Raw genomic sequence first — 20,459 nt, forward strand, 5'->3', positions numbered from 1 at the left:
GACTGGAGGCAAACCCATTAAAAGACCAGCATAACTTCAAAAACATTGTGTGCCTACAGTGGATTTCAGTTCCTGGAATGTAATTAACTTGGTATTTGTTGCCTGCTTTCTCCTCCCTCCCCTTAATTCTCAAAAGGAAATATTACATAGGAACATAGGAAGCTGCCTTTTTCAGGGTATGCTGTTTGTTTATCTACCTTATAATTGTCTATTCTGCTTGAGAGCAGCTCTCCAGGGTTTTCACCGGACATGCCAGGGTTTGAACCTGGGACCATCTGCATGTGCCCGCTCACTGAGCTGCATCATAATCAACTTGTTCTTCTTTAGCTGTGTCTAAACATACATTTCTATGCCCAGACTCAGTGTGGAAGTAGGTGACTGCTAATCTGCAGTTGCTAACTGGAATGAGGAGGGATTGTTGGGAGTGGACTCAGCTAGACAGCTGCAAATAAAACGTTTTAGGTGTGTTGTAAAGTGTGATATACAAATGTGACACTAGATAGCGATGGTGAACTATGGCAAATTCAATATATTTTTCAAAACATTTTTTTAAAAAGTATTTTCGCAGCACTCTTTATATGTGTGTAGATTCCACCTGTGTGACTGTAGTCCCCTGGTTACTATTGGACAGTTGCAGTAGCACTGAATTATCAGTGTTTTGAAGATAAAAGAAATAAAAGAGAATTGCTGTTTCTAAACCTTGTCTTAAAGTTTTATGTGTGCATTATGTGTGATTTGCTTTTCTCCCTGCAGGACATTTTGCCCTGTGTATCTTTTGATACTGCAAAAAGCGTTAAATCCCTCTATCTTGGAAGAATGTTCAGTGGCACACCTGTTATCAGACTACGTTTTAGAAGAAAACAACCAACACGGTGAGAATCCATTTTTAATTAAAGAGGACAGGTCTTTTCTAAACACATGCTAAACGGGGGGATAGGTCAAAACAGATTATCTTTCCGTGATCAATAACTTGCTGTCACTATTGTAGACTGAATTCTAGAAAAGTATTTGAGGCTACAGACAGACAGTATGGTCTTTTGTAGGCAGAAGTCATGACACTTGCAGTCCTATGCCACAATAATGTAGTGTTCATAAGCAGACATGGGGAACCTGCAGCTTCTCAGATATTTCTGGACTACAGATTCCACATACCTGACTATCAGACATGCTGCCTGGGACTGATGGGAGTTGGAGTCCAGTAATACCTGGAGGACAACAGATTTCCCTATTCCTGTCTTTAAGGTACCACAGGATTCTGCAGTCATGTTTGTCACCTGAGTAGATGATTGAAACCCCCTACCATTTCTTGGCATGCCTTTGGGTGAGTGTGTGCGCTTGTGAGTGTGTGTGCTTATGAATGGCAGCTGTCATTGACAATGTGATTATATATCCTTTATAGTCAGTACCTGCATCTCTGAAATGAATCAGTTAGATGGAAAGCACACTTATGTTTCCTGTTTCCTGAAACACTGCATAAATTACTGATTTCTATTTCTTGTATCCTTGTGGCCAGACTTGTGGCTGAATTCGACTTTAGAACCTTTGATCCTGAAGGCATCCTTTTCTTTGCTGGAGGCCATCGAGACAATACATGGATCGTCTTGGCTTTGCGCAATGGACGGCTAGAACTGCAACTGAAGTACAATGGAATAGGCCGTGTGACCAGCAGTGGACCAATGATCAACCATGGAATGTGGCAGACAGTGGGTATAGTACAGGCTGCTGTTCTCATGCCTTATAACTCTTTAAATCCCACACCTCCAAACTTGTTTATTTAGAGCTCTCTGTATTTCACAAATGATGAATTCTGACACTTAATATTTTAATGCAGAGTATCGTTTTATTTTTCTATAACATGATGTCAATTGCTAACCCCTAAAGCGCACTTTAAGAAATACTAAAAGCATTAGTGCCTGGCGTGCTCTGGTCCATGGGGTCACGAAGAGTCGGACACGACTGAATCACCGAACAACAAAAAAAGCATTGCTTTTTAAAAAAAATTGTGGAAGTATTCTTGAATACTATTGTGTGCAAGAGAGAGAGAGAGACTCCTTATTTGTTAAGGAACTAATGGATAAAACACATCCTCTGCAGTGCTTTCCTCATAATTCCAGTTACGCCCATTCATGTCTGGTTCAGTTCCTGAACTACCATCAAAACAAACAGTTTCCTCCATTCAGTGGAGCAAACTGTGAATATAGTTTGTTTGTGTGTATGCGTTATAGGAGGAATTCATCGACATGCTGTTAGAAATGTTCTATCAGTGCAAGATTTCTGCTTGCCCAGCAGAACCATATCTCTTCCCCCTCTGCATGCAGTTCTAGGGGTTCTCCCAATGCTGCCCAGAACCAAAGGACCAGGAGGAAAAGGGGAGGAAGCCTTAGTGGATGTGCTTGCATGGGCTTCAACTAGCAGGATCAGTTAATTAAATCTGGCCCAAAATAGTCTTTTTTTGGCGGGGGGAGTAATACCTTAACAGTATAAAGTGCTCTCACATGTGTAAAATGATGGATTAGTTAAATGTTTTTTGTTTATAAATAGTTTAAACTTACAGTGGAAATATGTAATGCAGATAACATGTATAGGCTTGTCAGCTGCAGCAGTAAAACCAGAATTTCTGGGTTACATAATGAACATCTTGACCAAAAAAACCTCATTGTAAAGTAATGCCAGCCTACAAAACCAAAAAAGAAAACATTGCATTTATCAAAATTAATTCCAGATTTTTACTGCATTAATTGGTAAAGCGATGAATTTGTATGATATCATTGTGGTTGTGTGTGTAGAATCCGGTGCTTTTAGTACTGGATGGAAGAAATGTGGACTGGCAAATGCAATTATTTTGTAATTTGATGTAATTGCAAGAGCTTTTCTGATAGACTAGGAAGTAGTTTTAATCCCTGTTAATCTTCTTTACTCTGTCAAAAATTGTTCCTTTAGTTGCACTGTTGTAGTTGATGACTTGTAATTCATGTTCTTCCTCATAGTTCTGCATAAAAATAATAGAACAAAAAACTCAACAAGTGATGTATAAATGTCAGTGCCCATGAGGCTTGGTATATCTTCTTGGTTTTTTTTTGTAAATAGGATCAGGTGTTAAGAACAAAAATAAAAACCCAGAGCAAATTTGTAAATATCTACCTATATGCTCTTAGGAGAAAAAGGAACAGTTCTTGGCAGTCTGTTGCATTCATCCAGCTAGAATTCGTTGGCTTGGATTGCTCCCAAAGCTTCCCCTAAAACTACTGTATTTGTGAGTTTGAGGCCTTTCTCCAAATGCCTTTCCCTTTTAAAACATTTTGGAGTTATGCAGTCCTTCAAGTGTGTGTCCCCCCCACCTTCTTCCCACTGTGTGTGTCTTTAAAAATGTTACCATCTCCACACTTGCCATATTTCATATGATCCTCATTCCTGTGTAACATAGTCTGGTGTTTGCTGCGTGGGCTCCTTTGGGAGAAAGGGCAGGAAATCAATAAGCAAGCAAGCTTCTACATGGGCTACTTCCTGGTACATGCAGGCTGAACATTTCCACTTTGCTTCTTTGTTAGCCAAACAGGGAAACCACCTTGTTGCGGCTGCCTTAGTGCTTATGCTTGAACCAGCACTTGTGACTTGTTTCTCCCAAACAAACCATTGTCAGGAAGTCAAGAACAAATGTTGGATTCAGATCATGGTTTGTCTGGAAAGAAACAAGCCTGAACCATTGGTTCAGACTTAACACTAAGCCTGCCACTCCATGGTTTGTTTTCCTATTTGAGGGCAGCAGCAAAGCAGGGATCTTGTGCTGTGGCAGAGAAATCAAAGGATTGCACTGGAGCAATCAGATGGCCATCAAACAGGATTGCTAATTTTTCCATCCTAAAAGAGAAGCCATATTCCTCACGCACACTGCACATGCCACAGCTCCTACATGGTGCAAGGCTACCTGGTGCAAACCTTCCTATAAGATGTGGCACAGAACTCTGCCTCCATAGCCCATTGTACTCTCTCGGGTGCAGAGGATGGGGCTGGTTCCCAGGGTAAAGGGATTAAGGGCTTACCTTGCAATAGTGTTGGAAACTACGAACTATATGGTCTTCTTCCTTTGCATCATAAAGATCGGACTGCAAATATAAAACCGCCATAGCATTCTGTAATACTGCCTTCACTTTTGCACATAAATTGGGCTTGCTTATTGTACGTGAAAAGCCAAAGGAGGCTTGATCATAGCTAGGTGAGCTATGTGAACTATGTGAATTTCTGGAGAGACAAGAATGCTGAGGATGTGATGTTACTGTAGCTCCCTCACCTTTTTTCTTTTTCTTTTGTGGATGCTTTTTGTATCACGCAGGTACTAAACTTCTGAACTGTACTGTTTGTATCCCCCCCCCCTCCTTCAGATATCTGTGGAAGAGCTGGAGAGAAGTTTGGTTATAAAAGTCAATAAGGATGCAGTTATGAAGATAGCTGTCTCAGGGGATTTGTTTACTCTGGACAGAGGACTTTATCAGCTGAACCTAACCGTGGGAGGTGTTCCTTTTAAGACTAAATATCTTGTCCAGCCTGTAAGTACTACTGTTAAGTATATATAGCTGGCAGCCCATAGGTCAGATCCAGCCTCTGAATCAAATTAATTTGGTTTCTGGCATTCTTATTGAATTTGTATTTATGCTGTGATAAGAGGCCCAATTTCTATCATAAGATGAGATTTTAATTTTGTATGTAGTGTTGTGGGTATTCCTGGGCTCAAGTGTTCTGGACAGTGGAGTCCTTATTTATCGATTAGCTTTTCCCCAACTTGGTGCCCTCCAGATGTCAGTGTTCAGTAAGGGATGAACTCCATTAACATGTACAAACATCTATTAGCCCCTCTCCTCATAGTCTTTCCCTCCCAAACTAAAAAGCCTCTTGCGTTTTAGACTTTTTCTCATAGGGAAGCTACCATAAGTTTTTTCCATTACTGTGATATCCTATTTGAGATAGGTTCACAGGATTGTGCACAGTGTTCCTAGTGCGACTGTACTGCAGATTTATATAATGATCATTTTCACATAAGGCCATCTTAGTATCTTTGAAAGACATAACCTGACTTTTTGGATCTGCTGTACTTTATGATTTTATTGCTTTTCTGTGCCCTACCTTGGAAATATTTATATTTAAGAGAGATATTCAAGTCTTTAAAAATAATTTATAAAATGTTTATAACCCATATCCCTCATTACAAATTCAGCAAAAAAACTGAAAGTAAAGCCATGCACTTAATCTTGTTAGATTAACCCACGAATGGACGGGTGCATGAGGGGCTGGAATTGGCTGAATGGCGAGGATATGACCATCCAAGAGACAGTGCGAGTGAATGATAAGATGCAGTGCTTTGCAGTTGCAGGAAGAGGCTCCTTCTACCCTGGCAATGGTTTTGCTGTGTTTAATTTCAGCTATGGTAAGTGTCTGGTCATGTTATGCTGTAGAAAATACACATTTAAATTTTTGCAGAGAAAGAGAGTCAGTTGAGGAGTGTTGTCTTAAAATTGCCACATCCTCATAAAAAAAGCTCAACCTAAATTAGAGATTCAAGTAGTAAAGGAGAAAAAAATGTTAGGTATATTAAATCCCGCACAATATAGAAAACTCTGGTTTACATTTTGCTGCTTGCACTTCACAGTGTATTTTTATATTTCAGTTCAGACTTTTCTTGGTCAGGTCAAAGCCTTCCATGATTTGTTATCTGGTGAAACATTCCCTATGGGTTAAAATGCAATGGTGAGGGTCATTTCTCGCTCTCTGGCCCTCTGGCAGTGTTGATTACACGCACAGTCGATGTGGTCACCTTCTCAGTGACATGTGCTGAGTTGAGACTAATAATCCTACACAGACCGAACACAGTAGAGGCCTTTAGGAGGGTGATTAACATACACATCCGTTTCAGCCAAGATTGAAATTGGCATTTGCTCCCTGAACATATACTATATCGTGTCATTTCAATGTTACACACAAGAAGAAAGTCTAATGTGGAAGTGCACACCCAAAAAGACTATCTAGAATTAATGGGTCAAGCGAAACCTTGCCATTTAAAATCAGGTGTTAATATAGGCATACATACACACTTGTGTGCTTGGATAGATAGAAAGAAAGATATAGAAGACTTTAAAAAGCAGTTTAAAATATATGATTGTTGTACGGGATCATTTCTTTCTGTTGTATGGGATCATTTCTTTCTGTGTAGCAGTTACATCTTTAAATAGGTTGTTTTAAATTCTCCTCCCTAAATTTAGCAATGCAAAGTACAAAAAAAGTTAATTCAATATCTTGTATACATATGCCATCAACCCGCTAGGCTCTTTTGAAAGCAAGGATGGGATAGGAATTCAAATTAAAAAATAAAGCTATTAATACATTTTTTTCCTGCCAGTTTTTTTTAAATAGGGCACCAGATGCCCTATTAAGGAAATTAACAAACTAATATTTTATAGAAGATAGATGATCAGTTGGACAGATTTATTTATTATCCAGAGAAGTCTCTTCCTTTGGGATTATAAAACATACTGGTGAATCTTTGTGATATTGGCCTGTCTCCAAGCCAGATGCCTGATCTATCTCTCCTTTGTTGTACATGCAGACAGGTATCAGTCAGACTGCTTCCCACAATCCCAGGTGTGCTGGGTGATTTGACTCATTCTGTCCCTATGACACTTTATAGCAGGAATTATCAGCAGTGAGCACCACAAATTTCCATGATGAATTGTGCCACAACAAGGAAGATTAAAATGTGCTGCAAATAATAGCTCACCCAAAGGCATTCTGCTCCCAATTTAATAACTGACGTTTTAAAAAACAAAACAAATTGTGCTAGTTTGGTATCCATTCACAAAGTATAAAACTGAAATAAGTGAGAACAGAACCTGGGGCTACAATTAGGTCATGCAGACTACGTTCTATTTATACATTTATATTGCTGTGAGTTTTATGAAAGTCATCTTGTTTTCCCCTTGGGTTCGTTCATATCAGATCACTCAGTTACTTCCTAAAGCTCAAGGCTGATGCAGAAGCTGGATGACTCACATTGTAGGATCCCCAAGTACGGCGTGTTGATAGCCTCTGGCAATCAGAAGTCTCCCTGTTGATTAAAAAGCTTAACCTTGGCTTCAAGCAATCTACAGGGCCATAGCACTTTCTGTAAGATGGATGAAACAGAGCACTTAAAATAGTTTCGTATGGAAAAGCACACTCCTTTATACTGGTGATTTAATAATATGTAGCTATCTGTCCATCCCCCCCACCCAATGAGGAAATCTTATCTGTGCTTGACTATCTGAAACTTTTATGTACCTAAGTTCTGTCTTTCTCTCTGTAGCCCAACCACTTGACACAATGAACAGTGAAGCAGTGGGAAGTAAAAGTAAATATTCTGATTCGACCAGCCACAGATACTGGGGTGCTCTTTGCCCTCATCAGCAGTGAAGCAACAGTCCCTTTATCGGTGGCTCTGATTGACTATCATTCCACCAAGAAACTGAAACAACAGGTAAATATGTATTATTTTAGTTTTTTTTTGTTTTCATTTGGTGTATTGCTGAGGTTTTTAGGACCAGGATGAGAAGGCAGCATGCCAGACCAAAGATGCAATTCCAATAGTTATGTTTTCTACACACACACCCCTGCATCTTTCTCTATCCTCCATCCAGGCACCCAAGAGGCATTATCAGGGTTCAAAGGACCCATTCCAGCCAAAAACACTAAAAAAGGGGGGGTATGAGGTAGGGCTAGTAAAAGATGTGGCCACGGGAGTGGGTGTGTTCTGGGGAGAGTCCAGAGGGCTATATAGAAAGGATTGGAGGGCCACATTTATCCCCCAGGGCTGAGGCTCCCCACCTCATACTTAATGTCCCCCACTTAAGACTCCCAACAAATCAGGCATGAAAGTTTATTTTGCTAGATGTTACCTGATGTCATTAGAGTTGAGAATAACACAAATAAGGAGGAAGGGAGTCACATTGCTGTGTTGAGTAACTGCTGCAAAACAACAGCAAGTTTTCATAGGTCGCGGAGTCCACACTGTCAGATGCATCACAATAGACTTCTATGGATAGACACATAGAAAGCTGCCTTCATACTGGGCCAGACCTTTCTTCTATGTAGCTCAGTATTGTCTTCTGCAGTGACTGGCATTGCCTTCTCCAGGATTCCTGGCAGGGGGCATTCCCAGCTCTACTGGAGATGCCATTGGGGATTGAACCTGGAACGTAAGCATGCAAAGCAGATGCTCTATCACTGAGCTTAAGGCCCCATAATTTAATTCACTGAGTTGCAACCTGTGCCTTTTTGTTCCATTTTCTCTTTTGATACATTGTGAATTGTGAATGGTTTTATTGAACTCAAGGGACATACTGAAATTGTACCAGCAACTTTCCAACTATGCCCACAACATAATATATACATAAATTTAATTAATTGCCAGAGATGTATATCCATTAACAATGAAGTTTCACAAAGCAGAATACTAAAGTAGTGGGAACAGAACTTAGGGCTATGATAATTAACTGAATAGAGTGATTAATGCTGTGCTTGGCGCTGGATTTCATGGAATTCAGTGGAATCTACTTCTAGTAATCATGCCTCGAATCATATAGTCTGATTCTATACCCTCTTGTCTGAATTCAATGTGGCTTTATTTTCAGTAGAGATGTACATGATTATATTGTAAGACTATAACCTTCATTGACTATAGTGGGGCTTACCTCTGAGTAAACAGGCACTGGATTGTGCGTTGATGGAAAGGCGTTCCTTGACGCTAGTATTAAATGTTTAATAGCAAGAAATAAATTCTTAGCCAGTAGCGTTTCACAGACCTAGACAGTGATGGTGGAAGAGGTAAAAAATGAAATATAACATCCACCTCCTCAGCTTGCTTTTCTTTGCTCACTTCACCCACCATACTTACGCAGGTCCCTTCTTGCCCATTTCTTATCGCCATAATAGCTAAAGTGGCATGTCCCATGTTCAGATGTAGTATACAACTGATTAACCACATTCTGCAGAACAAGCTGTGTTTGTTGGCTACTAGCTTAATGTCTTGGTTATGAGTTTTCCAGAAATATCTACAGTAGATAGCCACTGCAGTGCTAGAGACTAGCAACGCAGTTCATGCGGTTAAAGTACTGAGGAGAAACATTTGAATTCAAACAGAGTTGGTTGCCTGCTAGTTTCAAAGCAAACTTTCCCAAAGCCTTTTCTCCTGAGTGGGGATAACAGTGTATTTGGGAGTGGTTGTCCACTACATTTTTGAACAATCCTTGCATTTGGTAATAGTATCTTAAGTTCCTTAAATATTTCTAAGGTAACAGGGTGTGTTGGTGCTATATTTTCCTATAAATATCTATAACTTCCATTTTCCATTTCGTTCCTTATTCTTTCTTGCTATTCAGTTCGTTGTCTTGGCAGTGAAGAACACAGTGGTGTGCAGACTAGCAGTAAGCATTTGTGATGAACAGGAACACTTGATTGACATCTCCATTGACAGAGGTCAAATATTGATGACTGTCGATGGCACTGCAGGACAGAGTGAACTAAGCCATTCACAGCTAGAAGAAAATTTGTCTCTCTTGGATAATTACCTTCAATCATCTGTGAAGACCTATGTGGGAGGATTGCCAGGTGAGTATCAAATGTTGCAGTCTAGAATGTTCACTAGAAGTGACCATGTTCTACTTCTGTTTGGACAGCATTCACATGTCACAGTAAACTGTGGTTAATAGTTAACAATGAATCCTCAGGTGAGACTCATTTTGCTTCTTGTCTAGTACATACAGGAGCAACAAACTATGATCACTGTCTGGTGATGTGTCCAAACTAGGGACTGTGGTTTGTTTTGGTTTGAAGTTGGCTGCTTGTTAAACCAACCATAGTATGTTGGTTTGTGTTAAGCTGTTTATTGTGCCAGATAACACAACAAACCACAGGTTAACACAAACTGAAATCAAAAACTTCTGAAGTTGTCTTCCTGGCTGCAGATGAGAAAAGAGGGGTGAGCCTGAGGTTTGCTGCAACTTGTTCCTGTCACAATAAAGCATGACTTGTTGTGACATCTATAGCCTGCCATTTGAAATTTTGCCTGTTTGGAATGAAGCACAACTGAACCTGAAGGGTGTTTTTGTCAGGAAAGGATGGGAAAGGAAAATAGTATGTTCCCAAGCAGAAATCACAAATGTGATCATTATTCTAAATTGCATTCCATTGTAGTAAGTGAGGGTTGCTTAGTAAGGGGCCACATAGAAATATTGAAAGAGAATGCAACATACATTTTATGTTCATGAAATGCCAGAGAAATGTTTCTAGAAAGATTATACTACTTAAAGATTGGTTTTATATAGATCTCCCTTTAAAGGCTAGCAGATCCTCCTGTGATTCTAATGTGACAGGAGTGGAAGCTAATAATCAGTCTGGCTGCTTCCAGGCACTTTGAATGCAAAGGTATAGCCCCATTCATGTGATGAATTAAATCTGGGCTATTCACACAAAATAGTGTTGGAATAAGAGACTTCCTCAGTGTGGAAACATTATCAGGCATCACCCTTTGTTCTGTTTTCGGAGCGATAAAATCTGGGTGTCTGCTTTTAGAGACACAAGGGTTAAAATGTTTTGGTTTGCAGAGAAATTCTAGTGTACTGGGGGAGTGGAATGGAAATACCACCAGATGTCTGCATCTGCAGGAATGTTTCCTGCCCCGCCCCACCAAAAATATTATACGCTTCAGTTATTTTTTTTCCTCCCAAGTAGCCGGTGTCTTTTTGAGGAGTGCACAGTTCTTCCTGACTTTATTTCTGGGCATCAGCCAAGCCCTAAGCAATAACTTTAGTGAGAGAAGGCATGGATTGTAAAGGATGGTTCCATTTTCAGGCACAGTTCCAAGTGCTGGTCTTTAAAGTCCCACATAGTTTAGGACCAGCAAAGGTTTGAGGATTGATATTCCTGTTCTGATGTTGAGATCTTCTTCAGAGGCCCTTCTACAGGCCTTTGGGAGTAAGGTGAGCAGTGATATGAAAGAGGATGTGTTAGTGTTGGTGCCCTGGCTTGTCTTCCCCAGGAAGGCTTGCCTGGGAACTGAAGACCCTTTCCTTTTTCTCTTTGTGCCTGGGCCTTTTAGATGTTTTTTGATAGGTTTTTGAATCTTTCTAGGCTCTGGTTTCAAACAGCTTTAATGCTGTTTGTTTTGGTTTTATTTGGTTTTATTATTCAATATGAAGAGCAAGAAACGTATAAATTAATAAATGTCTATGGGAAGTCTCTCAGTGCATGCATCTGGAAGGCTCTAAGCATGCAAAGTGGATGGATCTTGCCCAATAGGTTACTTTTTCGGTTTTAACTACTGTCCATTGGTGGTGCTTTAGGGAATATGACAGCAGCATAATTTGAATAGTAGAACATCTGTTCAGTTTTTCTACATGGTAGCTCAGCTTAGTACAATGTGCACACAGGGATCCTTCATCTCATCAGCTCTCCTTTTTATTTTGTGTCTTTTTCTGCAGTGGCCCCTTTGTTAGTTGCAAAGTCTTTTCCTAAAAGTTTTTTTTAAGGATATTTAAGAGGCAAAATACAATCACACTGAAAAATCTTTACCTAATCATACCTTAAATTTCCCCAAATTTACTTTTATTAGAATGCTAATGGTATTGCTGCAAAAAGTGTCATGTGGTTTTCTTAAATCAATGCGTTTTTTTTTTAGTTTCCTCCACAGAAGCATTTTGTTTCAGCCAATTTTTGTTAGATATCAATACATAGCTTGTTTGTTTTTAATGACCTCCAGAGCACAAGATACTTACTTTTTTTTTGGCAAATTTTACGTTTGCCAACTTTTGATCAAAGTCTTGTAGTTGTGTCTTTAACGGAACCCTGCTCTGCAGGAATTTGCAGGCTGTGCTTCTCTTTACCGCAAAAGGTTCACTGTTAATTCCTGCAGATCCAGCTTGTGTTACAGGCAAGCTACACAGGAACGACTACAGAGGTTGTTAGGTCAAAAACTGAAACCATGGTGTGCTTGCAAATTGAGTGAGAGAATGATTCTCTGCAGATTAAATTGCAGGTGGATTATAAATTAGACATAGTAATGTTGATATAAGCTGATTTCTTCATGTATTGGCTTATACTAAAACCCTGTCTCTCTCTTCTTGCTTCAGTGTTTACATGGATACTGGTAGGCATCTAATAAAAGATTTTTACCAATTCCAACACAGCTGTGATCAAAGGTTTATGACAGATATATTATCTTAAACATCTCTAGTGCAGGTTGCCTTCCCGCCTTTTACTGAAAAAAAGTATTATTTGGCTGATTCCCAATAATAGTAAGGAAAAGATTTCCATAGCCTATATGCATGTTCTGTGCCTGACAGGGAGGTCATCCCTCTATCAAACAGCACTAGGCACATTGAAGTCATTTGCTAAATCTTTATCTGGGTTCCTATACTCCTCTGCCTGCATCCTCACCGCACAATGCTACATGTGCACTTAGCCACCATCTATTGGAATGAGTGCCCACTTCCACCATGGTGCCCAAGGTGGGGTACAGGTGAAACTCAAAAAATTAGAATATCGTGGAAAGGTTCATTTTTCAGTAATTCAACTTAAAAGGTGAAACTAATATATGAGATAGACTCATGACATGCAAAGCGAGATATGTCAAGCCTTTGTTTGTTATTATTGTGATGATTATGGCGTACAGCTGATGAGAACCCCAAATTAACAATTTCAACTTTGGGGTTTTCGTCAGCTGTACGCCATAATCATCACAGTTATAACAAACAAAGGCTTGACATATCTCGCTTTGCATGTCATGAGTCTATCTCATATATTAAACTCCAGTAGCTAATGAAAACAATTGCTTACATAAATGGACTTTTCCATGATATTCTAATTTTTCGAGTTTCACCTGTATATGTAGTTCCCAGGCAGTTTCCCATCCTGGCACTGACCAGCCACAAATCTGCTTAGCTTCAGGAAGGTGGTGACCTCATGCTCCTTTGGACCATACCCCAAGTCCTGGGAACACATCCATACCTTCAGATAACATCAGCCATCTTGTGCTGAGCTGTAGATAATTCAAAACTGAATGGCAAGCGAGATGAGAACATCTTCAACAGAATGAGATTATCAGATAATTACACTTCGTCAGAAGTCGCCTCTGTCCTAAATTATGTAATGGTTAATCCAGACCTTAGCTTTTCCCAGACAGAATCCTAAGCTGTTATCAGTGCAGATAGTCCTGAGGGGGAAAGAGACCTGCAGGCTAAGCTTGCCTTGGTGCCAAAACTTAATCTTACAATTGAACAGAAGACCTTTGAAAGGAAGACAAGAATAAAATTTGAGAAAGAGAAGAAGCAGTGAAACACTACATCTCGGAACAATTTCTAATTCTTTGTATGCAGAAACCTAAAAGCAGTTGAAGTTTCTTCTGCGAAAGCTTCCCTGATTTTTGCAGCTTAGCTATTCCCATAGCTTGTGTTAGTCATAGACCCACATACAGCTTAGAATGTTAAATGGAAAAAAATGTTTTGTTTTAGAATTAACAAGAATGAGGAACTTGGTGGTAACCTTTATTGAAGATGTTTTCCTTCTCTTTTCTTTTAAAAAAAAAACAAAACAAAACATACAGATGTTCCTGTCACTTCAACTCCAGTCACCGCTTTCTACCGTGGCTGCATGACAGTGAAAGTTAACAAGCAAGCTGTGGATCTAGATGAAGCTGTCTACAAGTCCAATGACATCACATCTCATTCTTGTCCTCCAATAGAGACTGGTCAATAGATGCCACTGCAACACACACAAACGTTTTATATTCAGAAAAGTCCCATTTCAATGCTTTCCTTTATATATATAAATTATAAATATAAATATAAATAAGATATAAATTATTCAGACTTCCAGCACTGCGTGTATAGTTCTCTTGAACACTGAAGTTATGTAGGAGCTACTGAAACTCGTGTGTCAGATTAATTATTGAAATATTTCTTCGCTTGGGGGGGTTCAAAGATGTAATATATTTGTAAATAGTTGAGAAAACTGATATTAATAACCCAAAGCTGCAAATTATTACCGAAGGTGAGTTGTTAAGAGGCAGGTCATACCTGCCATGTGGCAACTGGTAATATATTCTGAGTGGACTGGAAGATTAAAAAAATAGTTCTGTATTTTTTATTACCAAATGCTTACTGACTTAATGAAATATGAAAGAATAAAATATAAAAACTTTTTTTGGACTTAGCTGAAGCAATGATGATCTGTGTTCTGGATGGAATTTTACTTTATTCATGTTGATTTGGAGCAATATTAGAGTTTTACAGTATATCAAAGCTTGGTTACTTTGCTGGCTGATGATATTTGGCAACTAGGTTGTGTCATTTTCTAATGAATCTAGGCAGAAAAATTTGTTTGAGGCTTTTTGAAAAGGCAAAGAGTGATAGCAGTTATTGGGGGAAGATGGGCTTTTTAAGGACACATGAGCAATGGAGCTGTTGGCATTTAAACCAGAAGCAAGTGCTATCTATCATGGCAGAATAGATCCCTACAAACTGGAACTGCCTCTATATGTTGCAGGGGTGGGTGGTTGTTGCTGTTGTTTGTGTGGGGCGTGAATACTTTTGCTCTCTTGCATTAAGTCCTTTGGGTGGTGCTAGTCTCTGTTATGAAATAGTTTGCTTCACTTTATGTATTCTCTAGCACATCCATACGCACAATGTTTGGTATGTTCTACTCTCCCCAGTGGAAATGACAAGGCTTTTCCTCCCACTTAGGAGTATTGGAGACAGATGGTTTGCATTTTCAGCATGGGTGCAGAAATAGCAGTGGAATAGAGCACTTTATCCCTCCCCCACCCTCTCACTGCATGCAGAACTATACATATGGAGCATGGAGAATAAAGACTTCTACTTTCCCCACTGCCTGCCCTCTCTCCTCTAGCTGTTATGGTCTATCACACAAACTCTCTTCTGTAGTGAGGTAAGTCTGGAACAGGGTCACTATGCACCATGACGGGGTGGCTGCTGTGCCCTAGGCAGCAAAATATCTTGGGCTGGCCCCTGGAACTTATTCCCTTTTGATGCTCAGCCCACTTGCTTCCAATTTGCTCATAGTTAGGATGGTAAGAAATTCAGTTTGGTTTGTGTTTTAATGTGAGCATATCTAATTAATACTTCCCATAATTAGCAATTCTTTGAATTTTATGCTACACCTCTCCAACCAAAAAAGTGTGCATTTCCTTTCTTCACATTGAATTCTGAACTTTTCATTAAAAATCCCATATCAAATAGGGAACCTGTGGCTGTCCAGATATCTGTTGCCTGTGGTGTGTGTTGGGAGTCCCATGTCATCAAGGGCCACAGGTTCCACATCCCTGGTATAAACCGCCCCATCCTGCTTGCTTTCTATTCCTCTTTCCTCTTCTCTGTTCTCAAGTTTCTTCATCATTATCCTCCACCCACCCCACTGTCTCATTCTACATAATGTGAAAATCTCTAAGCTAGAAATGGGTAGCCTGCGGACTCCATCCTGAGATAGATCCTGAAACCAAAGCCCTGTCTCATTCCAAACCTCTGCCAAAGGTTGCTTCCCTGTAAATAGCAAAAAGCTTTTAATATAGCCCCCCCTTTTGTTATGTACCAACATTAAATACTGCATCACTTGTTGAATCTGTAGCATATGGAAAAGATACTTTATTTTTAGTAGTAGTAACTACTGCACAGTACAACTGTTGAGACAAGAGAATAAATCCAAATATTTTAAAATACTTTGATCCTTCAGTATATTTTAACCCTTTGGAAAAACAGTTCATATTAAATTATGATATTTGATCTCATCTATAACATGCATAGACTAAAGGTACAAATATATTACACACAATATATTATTGTAAAATAATCGTCACAGCCTTTTGGAAGACATATCCACCCAAAAGAAGATATTAATGCTATGAAAGAAAGATAAAAGAATCTTTCCCTTTCTAAAACAGCTGTCTGTGTGTACCACAGTAATAATTTAGATTCTAAACTGGAGGTAAACCCAACTATTATGAATAAGGAAATAAAACAAAGAAGCCAGAGTTTTGCAGCTTTGTGAAGTGATTTACATACAAAGTGGCTTTGCCACTGTGCAGTGAACTGCTGCACATGCAGCTCAGATGTGTATCTGCATAGCTATTCTCTCTGGGTAGAGATGAACATCCCCTTGCAATATAAAGGCTGTTTATTTGCATCTAGTACCTATATTGGGCCACCAAGCACACAACATCTGCATTCAGACATACCTAGATTTCTTCCTGTAACAGTTTATGGTTAAGCTTCAAGTTCATGTGTCCCCATATAATCAGCATGACTGTGAGAAGGATATAAAAAAACTTGCTTCTATGTTTGACAAATCATAGTAGTGTTACGTGCAATTGCAAACAAACTGTGGCTTGGGGGCGCTTTTTTCAATAAGCCATGATTAAGATTAATCATACTTTAGGGTTGAAAACACTAAACCGTGTTAACTGGAAACTGAAACAAAAGCATAAGCTTCTCATTGCAGCTGCATTGGAAGAGGACGAGGAGTGTCACAAACCCAAGGCTCACCTAATTCATTTCCATTACGATAAACCAGATTTATCATTAATATCCAAGTGCAGGTTGTACGTGGCTACCTAGATCTTAGCTCTGTTTCAAAAATAATAGTTGCTTTGTAGGTGCAGGGAGATGCATGTTAGTTTAAAAGGTAGGTTGAAAATGACTGCATGCAATATTTGACTGATCGATCAACTGTCTGTGATGCCTGCCTGTTTTGCAATCATTATCTTGTTAACATGTTATTTGGATTTAAAGCTGATAAATAACATGCCACACAAATATGACACTCCTGAAAGTCCACTAGCTAGTTAGCACACATTTCTGCCAAGGCTTTTGTTTTTAAACCTGCTACCTGTTGATATTGGTGTCTTGGCTATGGTACGTACGGTGGAGGCTTTTCACCTGACAGGAAATAGGGTGTATATAACGGAGGAGCATTGGGAGGCAAGCCATAGTTAGAGCTGGACTGAGATGGTGGCTGAGTGTCGTCGGATAAAGAAATGTCAGTATGATGCTGTTGGGAAATTGTTGGTAGGCTGTAGCAAAACAAAAGGTTTTTGGTGATTAATGCTAATTGGACTTCAAAAGTGCATTAGGCATATATAAAATGTTTAAAAAACCTAAAAACCCATCACTTATGCATAATTGTGGTAATATACCGTATTTTTCAATGTATGACATACAGGGGGCAATCTTCCCTATTTTCTTAAATTGGAGTCCCTAAAAAATAGGGGACGTCTTATACACGGAAAAATACGGTATACACACAGAAACTCACAATGGATATCCCAGTTAGCAGATCATAAGACTCTTAATATCTGGGTCATGGGTTCAATCTGCACTTCGGGCAAAAGATTCCTGTATTGCAGGGGGGTGGACTCTATGACTCTCGTGGTCCTTCCAACACTATGATTCTATGGCGTAATTCACCAACACTGAATACGAGGGGAAATTGTGTGCCCTCCAACACTGGGCTCCAGTTCCCATCACCCTCAGCCAGCATGGTTGGGTGGTCAGGGTTGATGGGAGTTGTGCTTAGCAATGTGTAGAGGGCCACAGGTTCCCTATCCCTGCTGTGTACACCCAGCCACAGACAAATTGTCGGCTCGTATGTCATTCCTGCAGCTCTGGCTTGTCTTTCCAATTTTGATTCTGTGTTCTCAGCAAAGCACCTGCGATACCGGCCATATAACATTGTAGTAGAAACAATATAACACTTGATTTGTGAATAATTATTTAAAAGTGCTGGAAGCTACTTTCAGTGCTAATCTGATACATACCATCACCACCACCACACACACAAATAGCCTCCCCTTTGCCAAGAGCACAGTCTAGCAGCACCATAACAGTGCATCCGATTTACAGTTAAAGGAAGTGGAACTTTCCCCCTACTATACCTGAAGGGGTAAATGGTAGGAAGCATAATGAGGAACAGTTGCTGCAGAAGGGCAAAACCCAGCATACGTCAGAATCTGCTGGCTGGATTGTAAAGAATCTGTGGTGGAGGGCCAGAGCTGAAGGCAATTTGTGAGAGAGGCACCTGTGAAAGACAGTTAGATCAGTACATTTTGCTTATGCCCCCCACTTAATTTTTATATTCATCAACTACTTTTTCCATATCCATTGAATGACACCTTCGTAAACAGCATGATATAAGTTGAGGCAAAATGCTATCCCACATCTGCAGATTGCGGAACAGAAGACTTTTTTACAAGATAAAACTCCCATCTCTTTCTTTTACCTTAGAAAAATGTCAAAACACATTGGTGCCAAACCTGCTCCTATTTGTTCCTTGCAAAACACTTAAGGAAGGGAGCCGGGTCAGGCACATCCCCTGCTTGTGACCTTACACATTAGAATGCATTGTGTCCCCTGCCCAACTTTCAACGTAGACCAGTGTAAGGAAAATGCCTTTCTCTGGACTACAAAGAGTTATAAAAATGTCGCTGTGGAAGTCCAAATGCATCTGTGGAACAAATGCACCAAGCTCCTCTTTTTAAACGTAGGTATGTTGGTTGGGGGAAATATTTCACTGAGCATTCTCTCTATTTTGTCCTGAGTGCTGTGATTACCCGACAAAAGCCAACCCGGTAGCAGAACACAGTGCAAATGGTAACACACCAAATTCAACATTTTTTCAGAGACTAGTCAAGAGTGCTTGAGATGGGAAGGAAGCATAATGGGGATTCCTGTAAATAGTCCTTTTCAAACGTGCATTGAGTGTTATGATTCCTCCACAGTAAGACCCTAGGCCAGCGTAAGGGCCATCCTTCTCCAGCCTCACACTGTCAAATTTTCAAAGAACATGCAGCAATTCTTTACTCAGGTGTACAGTTTTTACTACCATGCCAAGCTACCTCATCTTAAATTCAAGAGCTATTTTTAAGAGCTTGAGGGGAAGATGACATTTAGAAGAACAATTCCATTTCCCCTCACTTATTCTTACTTCCCCTGCATTCTGTTGGGTGCCTGCCCCTGTTCTATTTAATGTCTTCTCCCAGTCCAGTGCTGACCTTTGACACTTCTCAAGGGAGGAGAGGGGAAGTGACTCAAATCTATTAGCAGTTTACTTCACACAAACAAACAAATGGAAATCCAGCAGCAAAGTAGATACCAGGAATTTAGCCTGGAGGGCACCAAGAAACCATTTGTCCGTACTTTCACTCGCTTGAGTAATACAAATGACACAATTTATTTCCTTGCCATTTGCTTTGGGACTTGAATGCTAACCTCAACGAAATCTCTGACAATACTTTGAGCAAGCTCTAATGAACTGGCATGCAAACTTCGAATAAAAAAATGGTTAAGATTGCTGTCTTTGTTGCCTAAAGAAGGAAGGCACCATGGCAAAGTATGCATTGTGGGAAACTGCAATTGCTCCATATGATAACTTAAGTAGGATTTGGAAATTGCGCTGTTTGGACCTTGTGCCACAGTCATCTCCAAATAGCTGGATTCATAAAAACCAAATCCAGGAATAAGGATTTGAAACTCTGTGAAAAGATTTACTGGTTCAAATTGCCTTTCTTTCAGCTGTCTATGTGACATTAAACTACAAGATGTCAAATGCTAGCTCAACCTGAAACTTTACACTACATGATATTTGGTGTGACTTTCAAAGGTGCTGGCATATTCAGGCATCATCCTCAGCTAACAGATGCATGGAAATCCAGCATGAGCACAGCAAGCAGAGAACTAAGGAAGTGCTATTTATCCTGCATGTGGTTTCCATCCTAAAGATTACTGTTCCAACCAATATTTTCAGGCATCTAGGTCACAACTGAACATCTATGCCTTAAACGAATAATTTAGAAAGCGCCTGCCTGTCTTTTGAGGAATCAAGAGCATCTCGGAGAGTAATGTATCAAGCAGCTGCATGAAATGCAGATGCGCAGCTTGGGGGAGAGTAAACCAAGCCAACTTTCGCCGTTAAAATAAGTACAAAAAAATGGCAAAGTGCAAAACTCCTGCACAAAATTAGGCTGCTTAATTCCGTTGAAATCCATGGGTTTTCAAGGCCTCAGTGCACAAAGCAGCTCTGGGCATTCGTATCGTGGGCTGCTGAACATGTATGTACCCAAATCCCAACTTTAACCCATCATCTGTGGTGTAAATGCCGGAATAGACAGATTTTGGGCAATGACATCAGCCGTGGGGGGGGGGAAGAGACTGGATCTGGCAGTCAAAAAGTAATTATGGCCAAAAAACCCACCTTACCACAGCAGCACTCATGAAACCATAACGATTAGAGCAACCTTTACCAAGCTGGTGTCCTCCAGACATTACTTGCTACAACTCTTGGCTAGCGGGTTGTAGTCCAAACCATCTGGGGGGCATCAGGTTGAAGAAGGCTGCTTTAAGACTTAGTAACTGTATGTGCAGTTCCTCATGCAG

The 20,459-nt window shown here is 40.0% G+C and overlaps 2 protein-coding genes across 2 annotated transcripts in view; one reads left to right on the plus strand and one right to left on the minus strand.

Annotated features, from left to right (window-relative positions):
- GAS6 (growth arrest specific 6) overlaps positions 1-14,309 on the plus strand; it is a 44,428-nt gene extending 30,119 nt beyond the window's left edge. The window contains 7 exon segments of the mRNA XM_033147707.1: positions 754-872; positions 1,514-1,703; positions 4,380-4,544; positions 5,251-5,430; positions 7,331-7,501; positions 9,402-9,630; positions 13,622-14,309. Coding sequence (XP_033003598.1) covers positions 754-872; positions 1,514-1,703; positions 4,380-4,544; positions 5,251-5,430; positions 7,331-7,501; positions 9,402-9,630; positions 13,622-13,773 — 1,206 coding nt within the window. The 3' untranslated portion in view covers positions 13,774-14,309.
- Positions 13,598-20,459, minus strand: part of TMEM255B (transmembrane protein 255B) — a 41,712-nt gene continuing 34,850 nt past the window's right edge. Inside the window, 5 exon segments of the mRNA XM_033147706.1 lie at positions 13,598-13,779; positions 16,918-17,074; positions 17,076-17,101; positions 17,963-18,045; positions 18,048-18,105. Coding sequence (XP_033003597.1) covers positions 16,939-17,074; positions 17,076-17,101; positions 17,963-18,045; positions 18,048-18,105 — 303 coding nt within the window. The 3' untranslated portion in view covers positions 13,598-13,779; positions 16,918-16,938.

The sequence above is a fragment of the Lacerta agilis genome, chromosome 4, assembly GCF_009819535.1.
Source record: "Lacerta agilis isolate rLacAgi1 chromosome 4, rLacAgi1.pri, whole genome shotgun sequence".
Classification (NCBI taxonomy): Eukaryota; Metazoa; Chordata; class Lepidosauria; order Squamata; family Lacertidae; genus Lacerta; species Lacerta agilis.